The following is a 23,182-nucleotide window of genomic DNA, read 5'->3' on the forward strand; positions in this document are numbered from 1 at the left end:
GCCCTGCGCCCACCCCGGGGTCATTCCTCCTGCTCAGTGGCCAGACAGGAGCTGCCCCGGGGGGAGGCCAGGGAGGGGCCAAACCCAAACCCCCAGGCCTGCCGGAATCCCCGGCAGGAGGCACAGAACGGGGGCGGGGGGCCATAGGGAGGGGGCCACGGGGCAGCTGAGGCTGTGCTCAGCCCCTCAGTCTGTCCGACTCTTGACGACCCCGAGGACTGTAGCCCGCCAGGTTCGTCTGTCCATGGGGATTCCTGGGCCAGAATACTGGAGTGGGCTGCCATTTCCTTCTCCAGGGGATCTTCCTGATGCAGGAACCAAACCCGCGTCTCCTGCACTGGCAGGCGGATTCTTTACCACGAGCACCATTGAACCTGCGTGCGACGCCGTCACCACCGCGGCCTCTGCAAAGCGGAGATCCCCAAACACAGGGCCTGCTGGCAGAAGGTAGCCTGTGCACCTCCCGCCCCTGCCCCCGCCCCCGCCTGAAATCAGAGCATCCTCGAGGCAAAGCTCGAGTCTGGGGAACAGCCGCGGTGGCCGCCCTGCCCTCTGGGAGCCTGGGGACTCGAGCAGCCCGTTGTCCCACCCGCGGGTGGAGAAGGGGCTGGGAGGGCGGGGTGCTCCCCTCCCAGCGCCAGAGCCGGCTCTCCCCCGGACGCCCAGCACCCCCTCACTCTCACGCAGAGACCCCAGGCCAGCCCGGGAGGCCCGCCCCGAGTTTCAGGCCGGACCTGCTGCCGGCAGGGATGCCCACCGTGGGGATGACGAGCGCGGGCATCTGGGAGCACGCTCACCTCTCTGGGGCCCGGCAGGGGCTCCCGGGCACCACAGCCTCTCGTCCAGGCAGCACCCCTGAACCTTCCCCAGCACCTCCGGGGCGCCAGCCCAGGTGGCGGAGGAGGGGACACGGGGAGTGGGGGAATTCCTGATGAAACCCCGCCTGCCCCACGGCTGTCTGGGGGGCAAGGGGGCCCCCCAAGCCCGCGGGCTGGCGAGGCGGTTTCTCTTCAACAGGAAAAGAAGTGATGCTTGTTTCATTTTGAGCCACGCCGCTCCGCAGGCTCAGGGGCCGCCACCCAGCTCTGTCGTGGAACGCGGGTGCCTCCACCCCCGGCCTGTCTGCTGCTCTGCATTTCCCGCAGCCCCGCGGCATGGGGGACACCCAGCAGATACTCAGGCCTCCTGTGCTGGATACGGGGGCAGCCATCCCAGGGGCCCTCCCGCCCCAGGATGCCGGGCGGTCAGGGAGCAGGGCGGCTCCTCAGGGCCCGACGTGGGCTGGCCTCTACGGGACATCCCCAGCCTCCCACCGCCCTCAAGCATCGCCATTTCTCGGATGTGGGCACAGACGCTCGGCAACTCCAGAGCCACGCGAGGGGTGCGGCAGGGCCAAGCTTGAGACCTGGGGGTGCAGAGAGCCAGCCCGGCACCCAAGGGGCTCCTGGGGGGCTTCTGGAGACCCCACCACCGCAATGTGCTTCGAGCCTGGCCCCTCGGTGTCCTCCCGGGGCAGAGGCTCAACCCCACCCCCGACACTGACTCAGCCGGAGTCACCAGGCCAGTGCTTGTCATGAGCGGAGGCGCAGGCGGCAGGGCCTCTGCAGACGGAGGCAGGGCTGCTCCCGTGAGACAGACCGAGAACTGGAGCGGGGCTTCCCCGTCTCCACCGCGGCGGGGGCACCTCCCGCCTGGGCCAGCACGGTGGCCCCCACGCAGTCCAGCTCGTCACCCGCACTCTCCCCTGCTAAAAGCCTGGGTGGGAGGCTCGCGCGGACTGCACCTCGGCACCCCTTCGGGCTACGTCCCACCGAGCCGGCCCACCTGGGGGCTCACGAGCTGGCAGGACTGTCCCCAAGCAGATCTGTCCCCCAGATCTGACCCCCACCCCGGCCACCCCTTGGGGACCTGCTGATGCCAGGCTGTTTCTCCAGTCCCCGCCCCAGATCCCCAGCAAGTGCAGGGACAGGACGGGGGGTCCCCACTCTGCGGCGGGGGACCGAAGCCCGGGAGGCCCTAGAACCTCATCCCGTCCTCACAGAGCATCATGTACCCTGACCTCACAGAGCACCCTGCCCTAAGGCCTCGCTCCTGACGCACCTCGCGGGCCAGCGGCCAGGAGGCTGAGACCCTCCACAACCCCCAGCGGGCACTTTTCAGGGGCCGCCGCGGCAGTAGAGGGGAGAAGCCGGCGGAAGCCACCTGCAGTGGGGGTACGCAAGAGACACAGGGACAGGCTGCACCCGCACCCCACGAGCCTCGGCAACCTCCAGCAGCAACGTCCAGCCCACGGGGCTCCAGGCAGGGGCGACGGACCGGCTGGCAGCTGGAAAGCCTCCCTGGGCCTGGATGACCGTGACCTCCGTGAGGGCCCCATCAGCCCCTCTGTACAGACGGAGCCTCAAGAGGCCACGCTCGGATCTGGCCACAGCCAGGCCACAGTGGCTGGCTCAGCGTGCCCTCCCCACCCCGTGGCAGCCCCTGCACTGGTCACTTGGGAGTAGGACCCCCGTGCCCTCGGCCACCACCAGAGCCTCCCATGATCCCCACCACGCCCCTCAATCCCAAAGCCCACCCTCTCCTTGCCTCCCCAGCACCCCTGCTTTGCTCTGGGGCCCTGGGGCCGGGGCCTCTGGCCCTACACCCGCTGCCCCTTCCTGGCCTTCTTGGCCTCGCCAACAACCACAAACAGCCTCCAGGAGGGGCCAAGACCAGGGTTGACGGTGTGCGAGGGGGACCTGGGGACTGTACGTTTCCATGGCTGGTGCCTGCCCTCGGGACACGGGCAGATAGCCTCCACGAGCTGCGAGCCCCAGGCAGCTCTGGACGGGAGGTGGGGGCTGGGGCTGCCGATCACCATCCAGCCAGATGGCTGACACGCACCCCCAGGGCAGCATCACGCTGAGGGGCTGCAGTGACCAGACCCTGGCCCAGGGCAGCTGGACTCCAGGAGGCCCAGCTTCCGGGGCGGGGCCATACCAAGGCCAGGGGACGCAAGCCAGGCAGGCAGGGGTCTCCAGCTCTCACAGCTGCCCGCCCCCCCGGCACGTGACACAGAGTAGCAGGGACCCAGAACCATGCCTCTCGAGGCTCCAAACCCATCCTGATTCCCCAAACCCACACGTCGTCCACAGAGCTTTGTGGGCAGCGGGGCTCGGTCCCTCCTGGGCACTCACGGCCCGCTGGACCTCTGGGCAACCCTTGGCACCTGGGCCCGCGAGCAATCGGCTGCCACCTGCACCTTCAGAAAGACAGCAAAGCACAACCTTGCTCAGTCAGAGGCCTTGAGCACAGCATCCGCACCTGCCCAGAGCCGAGCGGGCTGCACACGCGGGTGCGGGAAGACCCCGGAGATGAGCGGGAAGGCCTGGTGCACTCAGACGGCAGCCACCAACGGCAGACGCTCAGACGTGGCACACGTTTGACTCAGGGAGCCGTCCTTGCTTGAGGCCTAGTGACTCGATGCTACCCGCAACACTAACGGGCTGCTCTGGAGGACTTCCCAGACCACGAGCGACTGGAAAAGGCTGGAGGCGGTACCAAGAGAAGCCAGGCAGGAGACGATGGGGAAAAAGAATCGACCAAATGCCTAGCAGCCAGGTGCATGCTCTACGCCGGCAGGTCCCCAGACCTCGCGCGCGCCTCCTGTGTGCAGCCTGAACAAGGGTCCCCTCCGCCAGGGTGATGAGCAGCGTGCCTGCCGGAGGCTCAGAATGTCCGGCCCAGCCACCAAACACGATGACACCTTGTCACACGAGGGCTGCAGCCGAAGTGCCTGCCACACACACACACTCGCTGCTTCTACGTAAGAACTCCGGACTCAGGGTCAGCACATCCCACACCCTCTACGAGCACACAGCCGCCCAGGCCAGCCCAGGACGTTTTCCGTGTGAAGGTCGCTTCACGTGACTTTGAATGTTCTGTCGTGTCAAGAAACAAACCGACTTGGAAAATTCTCTTCCCTGCACCCACCTTTACGGACGAGAAAACCACAGCAGCGCTGAAGAGGCCTGTCCAGGCCGGCCTGTCGGGCTGCCCAGTGCTTGCCCTAGAGGGACAGCTGCTGGAGGGGTGTGGACACAGACCCCCACCAACGCCTCCAGATCAGGAAGGCAGAGCCCCCGCTGTGCAGGGCTCTGCGCTGCAGGACGCGGCCTTCGAGAAACCTTGGGCTCGGAGACCTGGACCTGGAGCAGCCTTCAGGGTCACTCGGCAAGGGTGGGCAACACCAGCCCCGGGACGTGTGCGTGGCACCAGCACGCCTGGGTGCCCGCCCCTGAGGTCCTGCGCAGAACACGGGCAAGGCTTGTAAAGGGCAGGGGAGGGCAGGCAGCCCCCAGCCAAGGCAGCCCGGAGCCCCGCTCTCCAGCAGGCTCTCGTTTCAGATGCCCACTTAACACCTGCCTGGAGCAGCCTCGCCTGGCGCCCACCACCATCCACGCAGCGGAAGGAGAGCCGGGCCAGCCCCCACCCCACGGCCAGGCCAGCAAAGCACCCTAGACGTGGGGGCAGGACCCTGGCCAATCACAACAGCAGGGACTCAGGAGGCCTGGACAGGCAAAGTGCTCCTGGCTCCCCCGCGTGCCGCCAAGTCCCTTCCCTGAACCGCCGTGTGGCTCTGGGACAGTCACATCATGTCTCTGGACCTTGGCGTCCCCTCAAAACCGGGCACAGAGGAGCGCGTCCTTACAGGAGCACTGGCAAAGCGGACGAGTGACCCTGGCACGGGGGGGGTGTGACGGCACCGAGCGCCTCACAGCCAGGCGGGGACGGGCGCTGCCCCCTGCACGATGCAGGGGCTGGGACCCCCTGGGATTCCAGCCTCCTCCAGGCCTCCCTGCCCGCCCCACGGGAGCCGAGACGCAGGGCGGAGCCAGGGCCAGGGCCGGCTGTCCATCCCAGGCCGGCCCTGGGCAGCCCAAACCCCACGGAGCTTCCTCGGCGGGTCCAGGGCCTCCTGCAGCTAGACAAGCTCTGCCCGCCACGGCCTCAGTTTCCTCGTGTGAAGAAGGGCCAAGCCAGACCCGAAGAGGCCTTCATCCAGGGACCCTCGGGGCGAGGAGACACAAGAGGCAGTCCTCCTCCCCTCCCACCCGACACCTGCTGTGCAGACACCAGGGGAAGACTCAGGACCCGACGAGAAGCCCTGAGCACGCCCGGCTCCGGGCACGTGCTGGATGACCACGACGGGGCCCGGGAAGGTCACGGGCTGCGGGGACACGCCTGGCCCCCACCCAGCTGTCCTCACCTGCCTTGCCTGGCCCAGACACCCACCAGGAACGCCACACCCCTCAGGGGGAGACCCTGGCCCCTCCCAGGCCCCCAGCGCCCCTCTCCCACCCCAGCCTGGCCCTACCTGCCAGCCACCTGCGGTCCCCCGCCCACCAGGCCAGGCCGCCTCCAGAAAGAGAGGCCAGCAGGTGCAGCCTCATAGCCAGGGTGGGCGAGATGTCCCACCACGGGGGCAGCCGCACCAGCCCCCGGCCAGCCGGCCTGGGGTCCCGCGGCCCCTGGCGCTGCAGCGTGGCAGGCGAGCTGGCCGCGGAAGCCTGGGAAGGGGCCCAGGAGGCCAGCGTCTCTGCCAGGCAGCTGGGAACTCGCCAGAGTGGCCAAGTTCCCCTTTCCCAGGACCGCCCGGCCCCCCACCCTCTCCCAGACACCTGTGACCACAGGCCACTCCCATCGGCCGAAGCACAGGCTGCTTAGAGGAGGACGGGGACCCCAGCCTCGTTTCCTCAATCTGAGCTCAGCCTCGGCCTGCACACAGCACCGTGCATGGGACCCGGGCCCAGCCAGGGGCCAGCAGAGGCCGAGGGCAAGGCCCGGGCCGCAGTTCAAACCCGCTCACGGCTGCCAGCTGCCGGGGTGTGGGCCGGCCAAGCGGGCTGGCTGAGCCCAGCGCCCCAGCTGCAGGCTGGCATGAGGATGCAGGGATGGGGCGACAGCTCCGGATGCGGGGCCGGCCGTTGCCCCCGGACACTCAACCCCCGGGTGCACTGACCCAGCCGGGGCCCTGGAGCAAGCCGACACAGCCTTCATGGGGGCCACAGACCCCCGGCCACCGAGCCTCAGGTCTCCACCTGGCCCCTCTGCTCGCCGGCAGCGAAGGTCGTGCAGGAGGGGCAGCAGAGGCCCAGGCTGAGCCCAGGACGGGCCAGCGGGCCTGGAGAGGGCGGTGGGTGGACAGCAGGGCTCTGACTGCCGGGCGGCGGGGGGAGCCACGAGGCGCCCCCGGCCCGGAAAGCAGAGCCCTGGCAGGAGCAGCTGGGCCCCAGGTGGGGCTCTGCCCCCAAGAGGGCAAGCAGGAAGTTGGGAAGGAAGGAAGCCGTCGTGGCTCCCGGCCACTCTCCAGCCACACAACAGGGTCATTCTTCCGGGGCACAGAATGCCTTTTGTAGGCCAGCGGCCAGCGGCCCAGCCCCGGGGCCGGCAGTGGCGGGAGGGGGCGGGGGGCGCGGGGGCTGCATCACAGGGCCCCCTGCTGCTCCTGCACAGGCGAGTGCAGGGTCCTCAGTCCCGGCCCCCCGCCCCTAGAGGCCCGAGGTCCAGCCAGCTGTACACATCCGGCCACACAGGCCGGCTGCCCCGGCGTCTCTGGCTGCGCACGCTGCGTGCACACTGCCTGCTCCGCGGCGGCTGGCGGACACGCTGGCAGCCCTGCCTGCCCTTGGGCACATGGAGACCCTGCTGCCCACGTGGGGCCCAGGCAGCCTCCCTCCTCTCCCAGGATTCCTCCAGAAGGGCCGGGGTACCCCTGCCCAGGCTGACCCAGCAGACAGACCCAGCCGCAGCCCCCTGCCCGTGTCTCCCGCGCACCCCACACCCTCGGGCACACGTTGGCCCCGACTGTAGTCTCCACCTGAAACCCAACCTACTGTGGGACCGGGCGGGAGGTGAGGGGGTCCATCCCCATCCCACCCCACCCTGCCCGAAAAGGTCCATGCTCGCGGAAACCCAGCCAGTTGGGGGCTCGGCGAGGAAGAGGGGACTCCCCGGGGTCACAGGGGCAAGTGGAGACTCCAGGTCGCTCGGCTCTGGGGTGGGAGGTGGGGCGTCCCTTCCTACCTCGCCTGGCTTGGGCGTCTGCCAAGCGCACGTGGTGTGGTTTTCACGATAAGGACACAAACAGCCTCTGCGGAGGCCTGGTTTTAGCAGGATCCTGGCCCGACGGGCCCGAGGCTGCGGCTGCCCCTCCTCCGCGTGGGCCGGGATTCCCCGCTTCGCTCCTCCTTGCAGCTCCCTGCTCCTCCGGTTCTGGACCTGGGAGCGCGCTGGGCTAAACTCGCCAGGTGGACGGGGGTGTGGCGGGGGCCTGCCTGCCTGCGGCGAGGATCCCAGCCCAGCCCAGTCTAGGGGCAGGCCAGGCCAACTCAGCTGTGGCTGGTGGTCAACCGTGACGCCCGGCTCCCCCCCAGCTGCCTGAGGGCCCGGCCGGGCAGCCGGGGTCCAGGACACCCAGGACACGGCCGGGAGGCGCCCGTGACGTCCACAGGGCCCTCGCCCAACTGACTCAGTTCATTTGCAGCCAACAAGCCCCGTCATGTGAACTACCTCCAGCCACCACCCCCAGGCCCGCTCACGCTCAGCCCCACAGGTGGCAGGCGGGGCCGCCTCTCAGAGTCACCGCAGACTCACTCCCAGCAGCGCCAGTCGAGCCCAGGGCACCGTCTGGCTGGCAGCTGGCCCCCACCCGCCACGTCCCCTCAGCCCCAGACCCCAGCATCAGCCTGCACGTGGACAGTCCCTGCTCCTGGCCTGCCCCAACCCAGTCCATCCACCCTCTGCACCTTCAGAGCAAGTGGAGCTGGCCAGGCGCTGGGCCTGCCCCACCGGCTGGTGGCCTCGGCCGTGATTCTCCCCACACACGTGACCCACCTGTGCAGAGATGCCCTGCAGGCTCTCGCAGGACTGGGTGTTCAGAGGGCTCGACTCTGGCCACCTCACCTCCGTGCGCACACACGAGCCACATCTGTGGGTCCCCTCAGCCTGCAAGTCCGAGCAGGCCCTGAGAGTCCCACCAACCAGGCCCTGCCCCTGGCCAGGCCCGGCCAAAGGCGCCCAGAGTGTGCCGGGGCTGAGCCCAACCCTGAGCTGCAGTGCCTCTGGGTGGGCAGAAAAGGAGGGGCCCCGGGGAGCCGACCCACAGAGGCTGAACCAGCCGGGAGCAGCCCATGGCACTCACGTCTCTTCCCCAGCCACGCTCATCAACATCGCATCTGCGGCCTAGGCCGGCCACGGCAGCAGAGTCTGCCCCCTGGAGAGCAGAGCAAGCCACAGACCGCAGGCCCCCAGCCCCGAGCCCCAGGCTGCCCCCTGCTCAGCCTCAGCGTCCACCCAGATGTAGCTGGAGGGAGTCAGCAGGGGGCCTGAAAGGCCCCTCCCCTCGCCCCCAGCACCCCTCACCCGAGACCTGCTGTTCCCTCCCAGCACCGGGGCCCGGTCCTGACCTCGCTTCTGGGCCCAGCTGGTCCAGCAACAGTGAGGACGTGGGTGTGGGGCTCGCCCCGGGGGCAGCCTCTCGCTCCCACCAGCTGTCCCAGACCTGCCTCGATGCCCGCCTCCCGGCCTCCAGGAGGCCCCCCAGCCCCACTGCAGACCCCTGCCTCTCCCAGGCCTCTCACCCTGGCAGTCAAGGTGCTGGCAGCCATAGGACGGGCCCTGCCCAGGGGCCCCAGAGCCCAGGCAAAAACAAACACACACACACACCACCCAGCCCTCAGCTTCCTTCCTCCCCGCACGGCCAGTGGTGAGAACAGCAGGCGAGGGCCGGGGTGGGCGGAGGCGGCCGCGCCAGGGCCACGCGGAGCCCCCAGCTGCCCCGGGCCGGGCCCGCGGCCCCTCCCTCTCGCTCACATCCTGGCGGGGGAGGGCACGCAGGGGTGCAGCGCAGAGACCAAGGCCCTCCGGGCCCAGCCTGGGGGTGGGGGGCAGGGGCAGAGGACCCCCAGCTGCCACACCCGGCGGCGGGCACACTGAGGCTGGGTCTCTCCACCTGCGCGCCCCCTGCCCCGCAGGAGCACTTGACTGTTCCTGTCCCCACTCCCAGGAAGCACCGCGGAACACCACGGAAGGCAGGGGCTTGGTGCGCAGGGAAGCCACCCCACAGCCCAGAACAGGGCCCCCAGCCCTCTGCTGACCGTTATCTTGGAAAAGATTCACCAGAGGTCTCCACCCGTCACTGCCAGCAAGCCCAGCCCCACCTCCCTCCCGCAGACCCATCCTGCCCCACACAGGCCTCAGCGCCCAGCACCCCAGCCCCCTCCAGTTGGTGTGGCCCTCCGCCCCTCTCGGTCCCAGCCCTGGCCCTCGGAGTAGACACAATCATTCATTCCCCTTGCGTGTTCCTGCCAGGGACACCCGCTCCTGGAAGCCCTCCTCACACCAGTGCAGGGAGCTCAGGACAGGGGCCCAGCCCTGTGGATGCCAGCTCAGGTCTAAGCCCCCGCCCCGGAGGATGGGCAGGGTCCCCACCCCAGGCGTACTGCCTTCTCAGGCCCCTGCCAGCTCTGCCCTGCTCCAGCCCCGCGCCCCACCACCCCCAAGACCTGGGAGACCAGCCCAGCCCAGCCCACCAGCCACCCCTCACAGTGGTGCCCACACCGGCCCTGGAAGGCGGGACTTCTCCAGGCCCAGACCCGGCTCCTTCTCCAGCCTGCACAGCCAGCACCCCACCCCACCATGGGGCCCCCGACTCTCACTCCTCCAGGGCTCTGCTGGCTCTGCCGCCAAGCAGAAAAGAAGGGTGCTGACCCTCAGGAGGACGGGAACCCGTGCGGCTCTAAGTGCCCCCGCCCCGACTGAAGCAGTGGAGGGCCCTCCTCTGGCCTCTGACCCCCAAGACCCGGGAGCCGGGGGCCCGCAGGCGCTCAGCAGGACGCGGCAACCCCCGCCAGACAGGACGGGACATCCCTGGCACAGAGGACCAGGTCCTGGCCTGGAGGTGCTCTGGACACGGAACCCCTGGACCTCGGGCCTGAACGCCATGTCCGTCTGCCTCCCCACCTACCCTCCCCCAGCAGGTTCTAGGCCCACGCTGAAGGTGGGCACAGGGGGGTGGGGGCCACAGGGTCCCTGTGAGGCGTGGCCTGGTCCACAGGCAGGAAAGCGCTGCCCCCTAGGCGCGCAGAGACCCCACGCCCAGGCCTGGGCCTGTCCCGGCCCCTCCAGGAGGCCACACGCAGCCCCCAGCCCCCCACCGCCCCAGGGCCGCAACCGGTTCCCAGGCCTGGCCGGCAGCGTGCCCCGTCACGCCGGCCCTCAGCCCGGCCCCCACCACCCCCGCGCCCAGGCACGGGGTGACTCACGGGGCTGGCACGCCGCCTCCGGCACCCCCCTGCGGGCGGCCGCCCTGAACACACACACACACCTGTCCGGACTTGATGCCGCAGGCTGGCGGAGGGGCCTGGGAACTGCGGGCGGGGCCAACCGGGCTCTGGGCCACGAGGGGCCCCCAGGAGGGGCCCAGGAAAGCTGCACTCAGGCAGACGGCCAGGAACTGCAGCCCGACTCCAGAGACCCCACGGGCCCAGGAACCGCAGCCCGACCCCAGAGACCCCACGGGCCCAGGAACCGCAGCCCGACCCCAGAGACCCCACGGGCCCAGGAACCGCAGCCCGACCCCAGAGACCCCACGAGCCCAGGGGAGCAGTTCGGGGAAGGGCCTGGGAGCTGCACTCCTGCCCACCCCACATCAGCAGCCCAGATGCCGGCATGCCAACCGACTGACCAGGGAGGGCGCCAAGCCCTGCAAATCCAGGCCCGGACCACCACCCTCCCTCCGTGAGGCCAAGCATCACCCTGGAGGCCGGGCAGGCCAATGGGCCCTGACAGGCCACGGATCTCAGGCTCTGGCAGGTGGCACTTGGGGAAGCCCACCACAAGGATGGGCTTCAGTTCAGTCGCTCAGTCGTGTCCGACTCTTTGGACTGCAGCACACGAGGCCTCCCTGTCCATCACCAACCCCCGGGGCTTGCTCAAACTTATCCATCAAGTCGGTGATGCCATCCAACCATCTCATCCTCTGTCGTCCCCTTCTCCTCCTGCCTTCAATCTTTCCCAGCATCAGGGTCTTTTCCAATGAATCAGCTCTTCGCATCAGGTGGCCAAAGTATTGGAGTTCCAGCTTCAGCACCAGTCTTTCCAATGAATATTCAAGACTGATTTCCTTTAGGATGGACTGGTCGGACCTCTTTGCAGTCTGAGGGAGTCTCAAGAGTCTTCCCAAACAGCAGTTCGAAAGCGTCAGTTCTTCAGCATTTAGCCTTCTTTGTGGTCCAGCTCACATCCATGGGGGCGTCTGAGCCGGGGCCTTACTTCTGTTGAGGCCAGGCCCGAGGTCTCAAACACCGATCAGGGCTGTCCTGTAACCTCCCAGAAACCAGAGGGGCCAAGAAGGGGCCATGACAGCAGGGAGCCAAGGCCCTGCCAGCTGTCAGGGGAGCGCGGCAAAGGCCTCCAAGAGGGCGGCCACACAGCAACTGCAGGGCCCAGAGCAGGCCTCCGACGCAGAAGGGCAGTGTCCACCCACGCCCATCCCCCACCCCAGCAGGGCCCCCTCAGGCTTCCCTGCTGCACCCCCACGGCCCCCAGGCAAGGGTCAGCACTCCTGCACAGGAGGCAGGAAGCCCCGAGGCCCAGGGCCCGGCCAGTGCAGGTGAGCGGGGCGGGGTCTGCTGGGGAGACTAAGAGAGAGGGCCCACGGGACGGCGCGAAGGGGGCCCTGCTGTGTGGGGTGGGCGGGAGGCCTGGGACCCAGTCCTAGGAGCCAGTTCCCCCCTGGCGACGGGATAGTGGCCGGCACTGCCCACATTCACTGACCGACTGCTGGACGGGCAATGTTGGCACGGGCCCTGCCAGAGGGAAGGTGCCAGGTGCGGCTGCCACTAGCCACAGCAGAGGCAGACCCGCCGCCGGGCACAGGACGGCGCTGGACAACCTGACTCGAGGGAACAAAGCACAGCCACAGGCACGGCAGGCCTGGCTCTCACCCTGCACGTGCCAAGGAGGCTCCAGGGCAGCGTGGCCGGGCCCGCACGGACGCCTGCGGGCTGACGACGCACCGTCAGGCTGCGGTCCCCTGGGGTCCAGAGCCCTGGCTGTGCTGGAACCCGCCTCCCTCAGTGAAGCCGGCTCCGGGCCTCCCCACGGAGCGGAGCGGGGCGAGCACGAGGGGGTCGGAGCACCCCACCTCCAGGTGCAGCACAGCTCCCCACGGGCCCGTGAACACGGCTGAGCCGCAGGGAGACAGGGAGAGCCGCAGCGCCCCGCCTGCCCCGGCCAGGAGGGCACGGGCTGCTGTCCCCGGAGCGCGCCTTGTGTGCCCTCCCCCGGCCACGGCTCCCCACCACCATGATCCCCCGACAGGCCACAGTCCCTGCCCAAGCCACGGTCCTCCCCTCGGCCACGGTCCCCCAGGGCCACAGGACCCCTGACCACAGTCCCCCCCAGGCCATGATCCTCCCCCCAGGCCACGGTCCCCCCAAGGCCATGATCCTCCCCTCAGGCCATGGTCCCCCCGGCCACAGTCCCCACCTGGCCACGATCCCCGCAGGCCACGGTCCCCCAGGGCCACAGGACCCCCGACCACGGTCCCCCCAAGGCCATGATTCTCCCCCCAGGCCAAGGTCCCCCCAGGGAGTGCCACCTCTCCCTCGTCCACCTTCTGGAGACTGGAGTGGGCAGCCCCTCAGGAGGCAAGAGAGAGACTGCTCAGGGGCTAGAACTGCCCCCAACACAGCCAAGCCCCAGGTGGTCTGGCTCCCCACCCTGCCCCCTGCGACCCCAGCCCCTCCCCATGCAGAAGGCGCCCCTGAAGCAGCCCCAGGGGGCCCACACCCCGCCGCCCCCCCAAACTCAGGGCCTTGCTCGCCCACACCCTCGGCCCCTCCCAGCCTCGCCCAGAAGGCATGGCAGCTGCCAACTTCCTGCCAGCGGCTCCGAACCCGCAGTCGGTGTAAGGCCTGCTCAGCACCCAGGGCGGCTGCGAGGGCCACGTGCAGGAAGGGCCGCGTGCGGGGGCGGGGGAGGGCCGCATGTGGGGAGGAACGCAGGCGGGGGAGGGCCGCAGGCCTTAAGCCCCGGATGGCCGGGGCCCCTGCAGTCCTGAGGCAGCCCAGCCACACGGCGCACCCCCACCCAAGGGGCTGGGACACGGATAGGTCTGGGAATCAGGGCCTGTGACCCTGAAGACACACACACGCAGAGGGTCAGAAAAAGGAGGGACTCAGACTCCAGGGTGAACTTTTTAAATCTCAGGAGAACGGGGTGCTCCTCACACCCCCAAATCCAGCACGGGTTGGTAAGCTCTCACTCTGGGCCCCTGAACAAGAGCAATGCGTGTGTCTCACTGAGAGTGCATGGACCCCAGAGCTCGAGGCAAGCTCCAAGCGAGGCCTGCCTGCCCCACGGAGGGGCCCGCCCAGGGACCCGGCCCCGCTCTGGGCCTCCACCGATGGCCCTGCAGGCAGAGGGGCCGGGCTACCCTCGTTCTCACCTGTTCACTGGCCCGGTGTCTCTAGGACAGGCCGTGACCCCTGCGCTGGGGAACACAGGGAGGGCGGCCAGTTAGCCCATCGAGGCCCAGCGGCTGACCTCCCAGGCCAGCGGAGAGCTGAGTGCCGACCCTGCTCGGGGCCCCAGGGAACTGGGCAGGACTCCCTGGTCCCGCAGCTCAGAAGCAGCCAGTCTGGGCTTCTGTCCTCAACCAGGTCAAGTCAGGCCGGGCCCCTGCCACTCGCTGGGCTCATCCTAGGCCAGGGTCCGCGAGGCCGCCACAAGGACCCCGCGGTTCAGGTTGGGGAAAGCAGCAGAGGGCCTTCCTGGGGCGGACAGGGGGCGCGAGGCGAGCACGCACAGGCCGCCCTGAACTCAGAGATGCGCATGGCTGTCCACCCAGCAGCCAGCCTCAGGGGTGCGAGCATCCCACACCTGCCCCCACCAGGGACCCCTGGGGGCTCAGCACCCAAACCCCTCACTGGTCTCAAGCACAGGGAGCCCGGGACCCCCGGCAAGCTGTCTGGCCCCCATGACCCACCCGCACACGCCAACCAGGCAGGGGCACAACTGGCGTTTCCCTAGTGCCCGTGCCCGGGAGCCTGCCCTGCGCACTTCGGAACGTGCGTCTCATCCCACACGTTCAGAAACCCTGCAGGCGTCGCTGTCTTCTTGCAGAAGGGGAAGCGAGGCTTGGACACCAAGCTCAACCTGCCCGCGGCCACCCACTGGTCAGCGCAGGGGCAACGGGGACCCGAGGCCGCTTGGGCACATGGCACAGGGGTGAGGGAGGCGAGCAGAGCCGGTCAGCAGAGGGACAGTCAAGGGGCGAAGGTGGGATCCTCTGTCCCACATGGGATGGAGACACAGAGACGGGTGTCACATACACACACACACACATCAAGGCGTGTGCACACACCCGCAGACACACGCCCTGCTGGGGGCCCAGAAGCCCCTGAAGGCCCTCTGACCCCCAGCAATGCCCTCAGGGCCGTCAGCACCGCTGGGCGGCGGGGGTGGGGGGGCGGGGGTGCGGGGTGCTGTGCCCGGTGCAGAACCCTGGGCTCTGGGTCCAGAATCTCCTAGAAAATGCTCTCTCCTCCACCGGTCGAGGGAGGGCCGGCCTCCCCCAAAGGCCTCCTCCTCCTCGTCACCAGAGGCCTGTTGAAAATCTATTCTGCTTTTACTTAGAAAATAACAAAGGCCGAGAGAGGCCGTTATCTGTCTGCAGGCGCAGGGCAAAGGCGGCCGGCGCACTAACCTTGGGCGAGCGGGACTCTGGCTGGTTTCCACTCTCTCTGCTTGGCTTTGGTAACAGAGTTGCAGGGCAGCTAGTTTATTCTCTTTGGTGGGGCCAGGGCGGGGTGAGGGGGTGCTTTACAGAATCTTAGCAGTTCCCTTCATCAGCCACGTGCACAAACTCTCCCAGAGAATGCGCTCTCCAAGCCAAATGCAGATTCCATTTTCTCACAACACCGCCCACCCCTGAGCCCTTCAAGGGGCCCGGGAGGGCAGGGGACTCCCTGCGCAGCCCCGCACCCACTCGCCGTCCCAGCATGTCCTGGGCCAAAAGATGAGACAGCTGACCCGCCTCGCTCAGGCCCGAGCCTTAACGCCAGCCCATCAGGTGGTCCCTGGGCTGACCCCGAGATGACCCAGGCTTTCCTCTGGGCTGGGACCTGCCTGAAGGGCCCCCAGCCGCCTAGAGTCAGCTCGCCTCAGCACCCCAACCCCAGGGCTCCAGAAAGGGCTGAGGCCCACCCGCAGACCCTTCACGTTGGAGCTCGGTCGCTCAGTTATGTCCAGCTCTTTCATGACCCCATGGACTGCAGCCTGCCAGGCTCCCCTCTCTGTGGGATTTCTCAGGCAAGAACACTGCAGGGGGTTGTCACTGCCTTCAGGGGCTTTTCCGACGCAGGAACTGAACCCAAGACCCCTGGCGCCCCTGCACTGGCGGGAGGACTCCTCACCGCTGAGCCGCCTGGGGAGCCTGGGGACCCCTCGGCCTCCCTTTAAGAAGCCTGCCACCCCCCAGATCAGGACTGAGCCAGGTGAGCCCCGGCTGCCGCCGTGATCCGGGAGAAGGACGCTCACCTGGGCACCCAGCACCCACCTCTAGCCCTGCTCCTTGCCAGCCCTCAGGGCACCCTGGCCCGCCCCAATCTGGGTCTACCCCCAGTCGTGGGAACCAGGTCATTTCCAGGAACACATCAGCTTTCTCGCCTTGAGGACATGCTGTGCCCTGGGCCTGAAACTCCGCCTGCACCTCTCTCGGCTCGCTCCAATCCAGTTTAAATAAAACCCGCCTCTAGGAAGCCCTCCTGATTTCTCCCAATCAGGGCAGTGGTGCCTTCTACGACACAGTCTCAACAGGGCACTCCCCACCACAGCCCCAGCCCCCAAAGTCCGGGAGGTCCGAGGGCGGGAGCCGCAGCCGGCTCATCAGGCAGCCCTGGGGCCTGGCCTTACCCTGGTATACAGCCGGCACAAATAAAGGCTAAATGGATAAGTGGAGTGGGGATGAGGGAGCTAGGAACGGGCTGATAGAAGCTGCGGGACTCACCGTGGTCCTTAAGAACCGGCTGAGTAAGGACCAAGTTTCAAAGAGACCCTGAGGCGCTAACAAGCTGTGCAAACCCCAGCAGGCTGAACCACCGCTCTAAGCCTTTATTTCCTCTTCTGCAAAGAGACGTCACGTAAGAAGAAAGCGGCCAGGAGGCCGTGACCACGAGGCTGGCCTGTCCCTGGCCATCCCCGAGGTGACAAGGTGAGCGCAGGTGTGCACACAACCTGTGGACCTGGGCTTGAGGCCTGCCCGCACGACCCACGGCCGGCCCTACCCCGCTGGGTCTAAGCGTCCTCGTCCTCAGAGAGGCCCCCTCTGGGTATGTATCACAGAGCCCTCCCGAGTGGGTGGCCTACCCGCACAGCCTCCACTGTGCTGGGAACAGGTGGATAATCCAGGCCAGGCCCTGGGGCCCAGCCGGTCAGGGACGTGGCGGGAGGGAGGGCGCTGTCTGGGCACAGGCATCGAGGAGGGCTTCCTGTGGGAGGCACCACCCGCCTCCCTCCAGCTGTAACTTACAGGACGCCCCCAGCTCCCGCCGCACACCAAGCCCTGGGCTCCCCACGCACAGCTGGGAGGACGGGACCCACCTGCGTGCACGCCCACCGTGAGGACCGCCAGCCCAGCCAGAGTCCCAGGGAGGGCTACAGAGTCACGCAGCGGACCCCTGGTGCCAGGTGTGCAGCCAGGGGTCAAGTCCACCCCACCTCCTGACCGAGCGCCACGGCACACCACGTGGCCACTCGGCTCCAATGTTCTCGTCTGCAAAATGGGCTAATGATCTGTCCAGATGGGGTTGTCTGAGGACACCGATGCCGTGCTGGTGCACGGAGCAGGCGTCAACCGCAGTTCCGGGACACAGCAGGCCCTCGGGGGTCCCGGCACCTCCATCGCTATCCCTCCCAGCCCCAGAGAAAGCGCTGAGCGCCACGGGACAGAGCCCACAGAGTCCTCCCCGCCGCCTCTAAAATGCCCACCTTACCAGGAAAGGTCTCGGGCATGGGTCTCCTGATGACCCGTCTCCACAGGCCCCTGGCTCAGCACCCGCCTCACTGTGTGGCCCCAGCTCGGCCCCACACCCTCTCTGAGCGTCCACTTCCTCATCCAAAAGAGAGTGTCTCCAGGGCCCCGCCCCTGCTGGCAGGCAGCAGGCCAACAACACAGCCGGGGAGAGGCCTGACCACAGGTCCCAGGGCCCCAGCCCCACCCCGTGGGGGTCAGGGCTGGGGTCTGTGGTGGCGCCCGGCCGGGAAGGCGGGCCCGAGAGCCTCTCCTCCTCCCCTTCACCCAGAGCCTGCAGGGTCCCCTCGGGGGATCAGGGAGTCTGGACTGTGTGCCCGAGGCTGCACAGCTCAGCACGGCCGGGCCTGGACCCGCCGCTGGGCTGGGGCTGGACTTTCCCACTGCATCATCTCCTCCTAGATGGACCCAGGAGAATCCTGGAAAAATTGGGCAGCCTGGACACCAACTCCCTGCCCACTGCTGTGTGCCCCCCAGCAGGTCACTTGGCCTCTCTGGGCCCCAGCTTCCTCCATAAGCAGTGAGCGTAAGAAAGCCCACCCGGGGAGGTCACAGGCAGGGCTCCGTGACTCCCGGAAGCCTAGTGCCTGCCGCACAGCGGAGGGTCAATCAATCTGTGGTCCTCACAGGGCAGGCCCGGACTCAAGCCTGAGGTCAGCAGAAGGAAAAGGGGGCCACCTGGCCGAACCTAAGGCTCCCCCCTCCTACCCGTTCCCGAGGTGGGCCGCTCAGTAAAGGGCTCACAGCCCCACCCGGGGCAGCCGCTCGGGGGACACGGGGGCTTGGGCCCTTGGCCACCACCCACTGCCACCAGACAGGCGTGTGCCTCCCAGGAGGGCAGATGCCCGCCCCCGCCTCCTGCCCAGCACACAGCCTCAGCGCAGACTCGAGTTCTGGATTCGAATCCTGCCCTCCTCCAACGCCTCCTGACTTCCATACAACAGGCAGGTCACCAGGACGACGAGAGCTCACGCCCTCTGCCCTGCCCTGGGTGGAGGTGGGGGAGTGGCGGTCTCTCCCGGTCTCCCAGGGGGAGAGAACGGGGCGCAGGGCACCCCAAGAGAAGGGTCCGGCCGGGCCTGGAACCCGGCTCCTGACACTCGGTCCTGTGACGGCGGCAGGATGTTGGGAAACCCGCAAACACTCGTTTCGACACCGCGGCCACGTCAGCGGCCGGTTTCGACACGCAGCGGCGCCCGGGAGGCCTCGGCCTGCTCGTCCTCGGGGCGCATGGACCGGCTGGGCCATCGTGAAGGTACAGAGGCCGCCGCCCCGGCCCTGGGCCGCCACAGGCCCTCGCAGGTCCGCTCCGCCCCGAGCTTCGCGCAGCCCACACCGACCTGGCGCTCGGGGAGAGCATGTCCCAGAGAGCGAGCGCACCCCTCGGCTTGGGCCACCCAGCAGGCCTGGGGCGCAAAGCCAGGTCGGGAGGACGTGGCCTGGCCCACCCAGTCCTCACAATCAGCATGGGGTCCGGCCGAGCCTGCATGCGGCCCACATCCCTTGGCTGAACGTCGAGGGAAAACGAGAGAAGCCCAGGACAGCAGCTGCCACCCAAGGGCACCTCTGCTGCCCAGAAGGGACCTGCTGAGTCCACCTCAGAGGACACGGAGCCCCAGCGAGGGCAAGGGACCCAGGCCGCACCCGAAGGAGCAGTGCGGCGGGTACCCCCCGCGGGCCTCCACCTGGCCAGTGGGAGGGGAGGCTGTGAGTTGGGGTGGGGGTCAGCATCGGGGGAAAATCCCTCTCCCTGTGCCCTGTGCCTCCGGGGCTGAGTGGGCACTCTGCCCACATGCCCAAGGGCCCAGCCCCTGCAGACCCCAGGAGCCTGTCCACCCCCCAGCGCCGGGGACTGAGAGCCCCAGCACAGCCCTCACGGTGCAGGCCTGGCATGGCCTCTCCCTGGGCCCTCAGGACACATCCAGGACCAGTCGGGGGTGGGGGGGACACGGCAGCGCTCCCCCCACAGTGACTCCACCCTCACCCGGCCACCCGGTCTGGCAGTGCCCCTGGGCAGCCCTGCCTCTCAGCACATGTGGCCCAGCAGCCGCCAGACTCCTTCTGCACAGCACGCCCTCCGGGGTCTCAACTGTGCCCGCCCTGCAGACTCGCCAGACAGGGGGCTCTACAGGCCAGCACGTCCACCCAGGTGCCCCCACCAGCGGCCAGCATGACACCCAGCCGGCTCTCAGAGACAGCTCAGGGGCAACCAGGAAGGATGGCTCTGAAATCCCCAAAGGCTCAACGTGGCCGGAGGAACCCACAGAGACAGAGTTTCAAACGCTGCGCCCCTCATCAGGAGGGACCCAGGCACCTTCTCAACACCGGGTGCTGCTCTAGATCCGGGGACACGGCAGATCGCCCACTGGGGGTACGGAGCACGAACCCACACAGAAACAAGGATGGTAATCGGGGGACGCCCGGTCTGGACGCAGTGGCGGGCAAGGCCCGGAGGAGGCCCCACGCCCCAAGGAGCGGGAACGCCAGCCAAAGGGCTCTCCTGCGGGGGAGTGCGGGGCCGGCCAGGGCTCACTCAGGCCTGAGGCTCCCCCAGGGCCCGCAGAGGATGGATACACCCCACGTGCCCTCGGAAGTCCCTGCAGACATTCCCTCCCTGTCCCCAGGCGAGATGACCGGGACGCCCTCCCCAGGTGGCCGGGAGCCCCACCCAGCACCCCGCTTCAGACCAGCAGGATCCAGACACCGAGAGGGACGAGGGACGCGCCACCCTTGGCAGGACGCAGCGCTGTGGACACCGCGTTCGCCGCATGGGCAGACGTGGCTGTCTGCACAGGCCTGCACACACGCACGACTGTCATAAGAGGCAAGGGCAAGCCTCCAGGTTAAACGGGCCTCGCGCCTGGCCCCTGCCTCCCTTCCCACCTCTGAACCGCGAGGCTGCAGGAGACGGGGCCCGTCCAGCACAAGAGGGGACGGGACTTCCTGAGGTCACTCAGCCGCCCCCGACTGGACCTCGGAGCCAGGCCTGGAGCCCCGAAACCTCTGCAGCCCCTGAGGGGTCGGGGGTGCTCAGCAGTGGGAGTGGGGACCTCACAGGGACAGGACAACAGGGCCCCAGACACCACGGTCTCCCAGGTGCCCACACGTGTGCACCACCCACAGGACGGAGCCCCGTTTCACTCAGTAAAACAACCAGCCCTCCGTACCTTCTGCCACCAGGCCCTGACACCGAGAGGTGCTCGTCTAGCGCACCCCAGTACCCGGCGGTCCCCCAGGCAGGGGCCGACTGGCCTCGGGGTGGGGGGAGCCCCTGGACCTTGCAGGCAAACCCATCAGAGCCCTGAGACAGAGTGACAGCTGTGCCCCCGTCCCCAAAGGGGACTCACCTCCTCCGGGAGCCAGATCGTGCCTCTGTCGAGCCCCCCGCTGACCATCTGCTGAGCCCGGGGGGGCACCGGAAACTGGGAATCAAGAGCCCAGACTGAGCATGGCCACACTGACGGGTCCTCCTCCACGGGGAGGCAGCCGCTGTGGGGACAGGGGCTCCTGGAGACACGGCTGGGAGAGAGGGTTTCCATTTCAGGCCTCTCCCACCCCCACGTCGTGTAAGCGACGAAGGAGAAGGAGCCTCCGTGACTGAAGGACTGAGAACCAGGTGAGACGGCGGCTGCTCCCAGGCTGAAGGCCTGCGCTTCCTACAACCGCGAACCCGTGACTCAGGCCAGTGAAGCTCCTGCCACCGCCCCTCAGACGGCAGGAAGAGTCCTGAGAGGGCGGTGGAGACCCCAGCCCACCCCCACTGCAGCTGCACTTGGGCGGCCAGGGCGTGGAGCCCAGCCCACACACTGGCACCTCCGCAGTGAGAGCGAGCCGGGCTGGTGACCGACAGAAGACACCAGCCGGCAGGGAGGCTTGGTGCGGAGGCGCTCCGGCAGGGTGGGCCCGCGGCTGATGTCGGGGAGCTGGAGCACCATTAGCTGAATCAGCAGTTCCTGCAGATCAGCAGGGCTGGCTGAGCAGGGCCCGGAGCCGGCGTGGCTGCCGGAGCCCACTCCCCGAGCGGCATCTGGCAAGGGAGAGGAGCCCAGAGGCAGCACACGGGCTCCCACGGGCCCACCGCGCAGGCTGGCACCCGAGGCCTGGAAGGCCGCCCTCGGGCAAGCTCAACAGTCCAGGGAACGCCAGGAAGGCCTGCTGGGGGAAGCCCACCACACCCAGCCCCCCTGGTGGCCCACAGCTGGGCAGAGACTCAAACCGCCCACATGTGGCTGCTCTGAGCCCCCCGCCCTGGACACCCGAAACCACCATCCGGCCACCCCTCCAAGGCACCGAGGCAGGGGGCAGACCTTAGTCCCGGGGCCGGGCGAGCAACTATCCGCTCCAGCCTCAGCCGCCCCCACGTCCACACAGGGACCCCCTGCCCTCCAGACCCCAAGACCACATCTCCTCCCAGGCACTGATTCTGGAGCAGGAAGACCAGCCCTGCCCAGCCCCCCCGTGGGGGACACTTGACGGCCCACCCACAGCCGGCCCTGCAGCACTGGCCCCAGGCAGGCCACAGGCCTCGTGCTGCCCAAGGGGGCTCAGGCTGGAGGAGGGTCGGCGTCCCCGTCCTGGGAGCCGGCCGTAGGGGCTGCTCTGCCGCTGACACCAGAGGTAACGAGTTCCAGATGGGCCGGGGCAGGGGCGGGAACGGGGACAGCCTGCTGAGGAAGCCCGACGGTCCGAGATAAGGCGGATTTCTGAGCCCCGGCCAAGCCCCTGCACCCGGGGGGTGGCCGGCCCTGCAGAGAAGAGCCCGCACCCGCCCCGTGCATGTAGATGTGCGCCGGGGACCACCCAGGCGGTGCCGGCTCTGGAGACTCCCCGCCAGGACCACGGACCCTCCCCGGCCACCTCCCCCCGGGGCCTGGCACCTCGCAGCCTCAGTCTCCCTGTGCGACTGGTCACCACACGGCCCCCGAGGCCCAGCCCGAAAGACAGTGACCCAGCGCCAGCCCGCTGGCCCCGCCAGCGAGGAAGGGGTGCCAGAAGCAGGCACCAGACGGATCAGACAAAACCCCAGACGTTAAGACTCAGGCCAAGACGGAACCACGCTCCTAGAAGTCGCTCACCTGACCCCTGACCCCTGACCCGCCACCTCCAGGCCACCCCTCAGGCTCACGCAGAGGGTCCAGCTTCATCAAGGCTGGGTGTTTGTGTGCACCTCCCCCACCAGACAAGCCCCCCACCCACCCCCGGCATGGGACCCCTCCTCCAGCGTGGGCCTGACAGAGGCATGATGGGTGGGGGGACCTGTGAACGGAGCAGTGAGTTCCGCCCTAAGCACCTTCCCTTCCATCCACGGAGCCTGCTGACCCCTCCCCAAGACCGCGCTAGCCCCTCGACCCCCCACCCCGGGAGCACCAAGAGCAGATGTGAAACCGGCTCACCTGCCCTGCCCCAGGCCCTCTGAGGGACAGCAGGGCCCACGTCTACATGTCCAGCAAAGCCACGGCCGTGTCCCCCACAGCAGAGTCCCCAGCAAGGGGAAGAGGGCCCTGCCACGCTCAGCACAGGGCCCACCGTCCACACTGGGGCAGCGTGAGGCCCGCAGAGGGGCCGGGACGCCCGGCCTCACCCTGGGGCTGACACACCAGTCAAAGCCCGTCCTCGGAGACCAGGTCGGCCCACCCTGAGCGCACTCAGGGCCGGGGACCCACGTGCCCGTCACCGCCCAGGTGCCCCTGCCCCGGGGGCTGTCGGCCGGGGGCCAGCAGGCTCCTGTGTGTGACCCTGAGTACCCGCCCCGTCTTTACAGCAGAGGTCCCGAAAGGACCCTGGGAGACGGCACACGCAGTGGGGGACGTTCCCACGGCCTGCGTGCAGCTGGCTGTCATAGGGGCCACCCCGCCTCCTCCGTCTCTGCACCCCGAGTCCGGCTACACGGCCCACCCGACGCTCACAGCCTTTACCGTGGGAAGTGCCCCCCGATGCTGAGGGCGGCCCGCCCCCCCACAGGGTGACCACAGACGGGCACAGCCCTCTCCAGTCTCAGCCTCCTCCTGTGTAAGGGGATGGGGCGGAAGGAGGAAAGGAATCGGAGACCCTCATCTGTAATGTCCACAAACCGGGGCAGTGAGCCCGGAGCAGACGTCCCCGCCA

At 68.4% G+C, this 23,182-nt stretch overlaps 1 protein-coding gene across 2 annotated transcripts in view; it reads right to left on the reverse strand.

The window, feature by feature from the left end:
- RXRA (retinoid X receptor alpha) overlaps positions 1-23,182 on the reverse strand; it is a 92,724-nt gene that overhangs the window by 35,420 nt on the left and 34,122 nt on the right. The window contains exon 1 of one of the 2 annotated variants that reach the window (XM_070378678.1): positions 17,040-17,177. The exons of the other annotated variant lie outside the window; for it this stretch is intronic. Within the exon in view, the coding sequence (XP_070234779.1) occupies positions 17,040-17,058 (19 nt within the window). The 5' untranslated portion in view covers positions 17,059-17,177. Of the gene's footprint in view, positions 1-17,039; positions 17,178-23,182 lie in introns of those variants that run through there. 2 annotated transcript variants of the gene reach the window in all.

The sequence above is a fragment of the Bos mutus genome, chromosome 11, assembly GCF_027580195.1.
Source record: "Bos mutus isolate GX-2022 chromosome 11, NWIPB_WYAK_1.1, whole genome shotgun sequence".
Taxonomy (NCBI): domain Eukaryota; kingdom Metazoa; phylum Chordata; class Mammalia; order Artiodactyla; family Bovidae; genus Bos; species Bos mutus.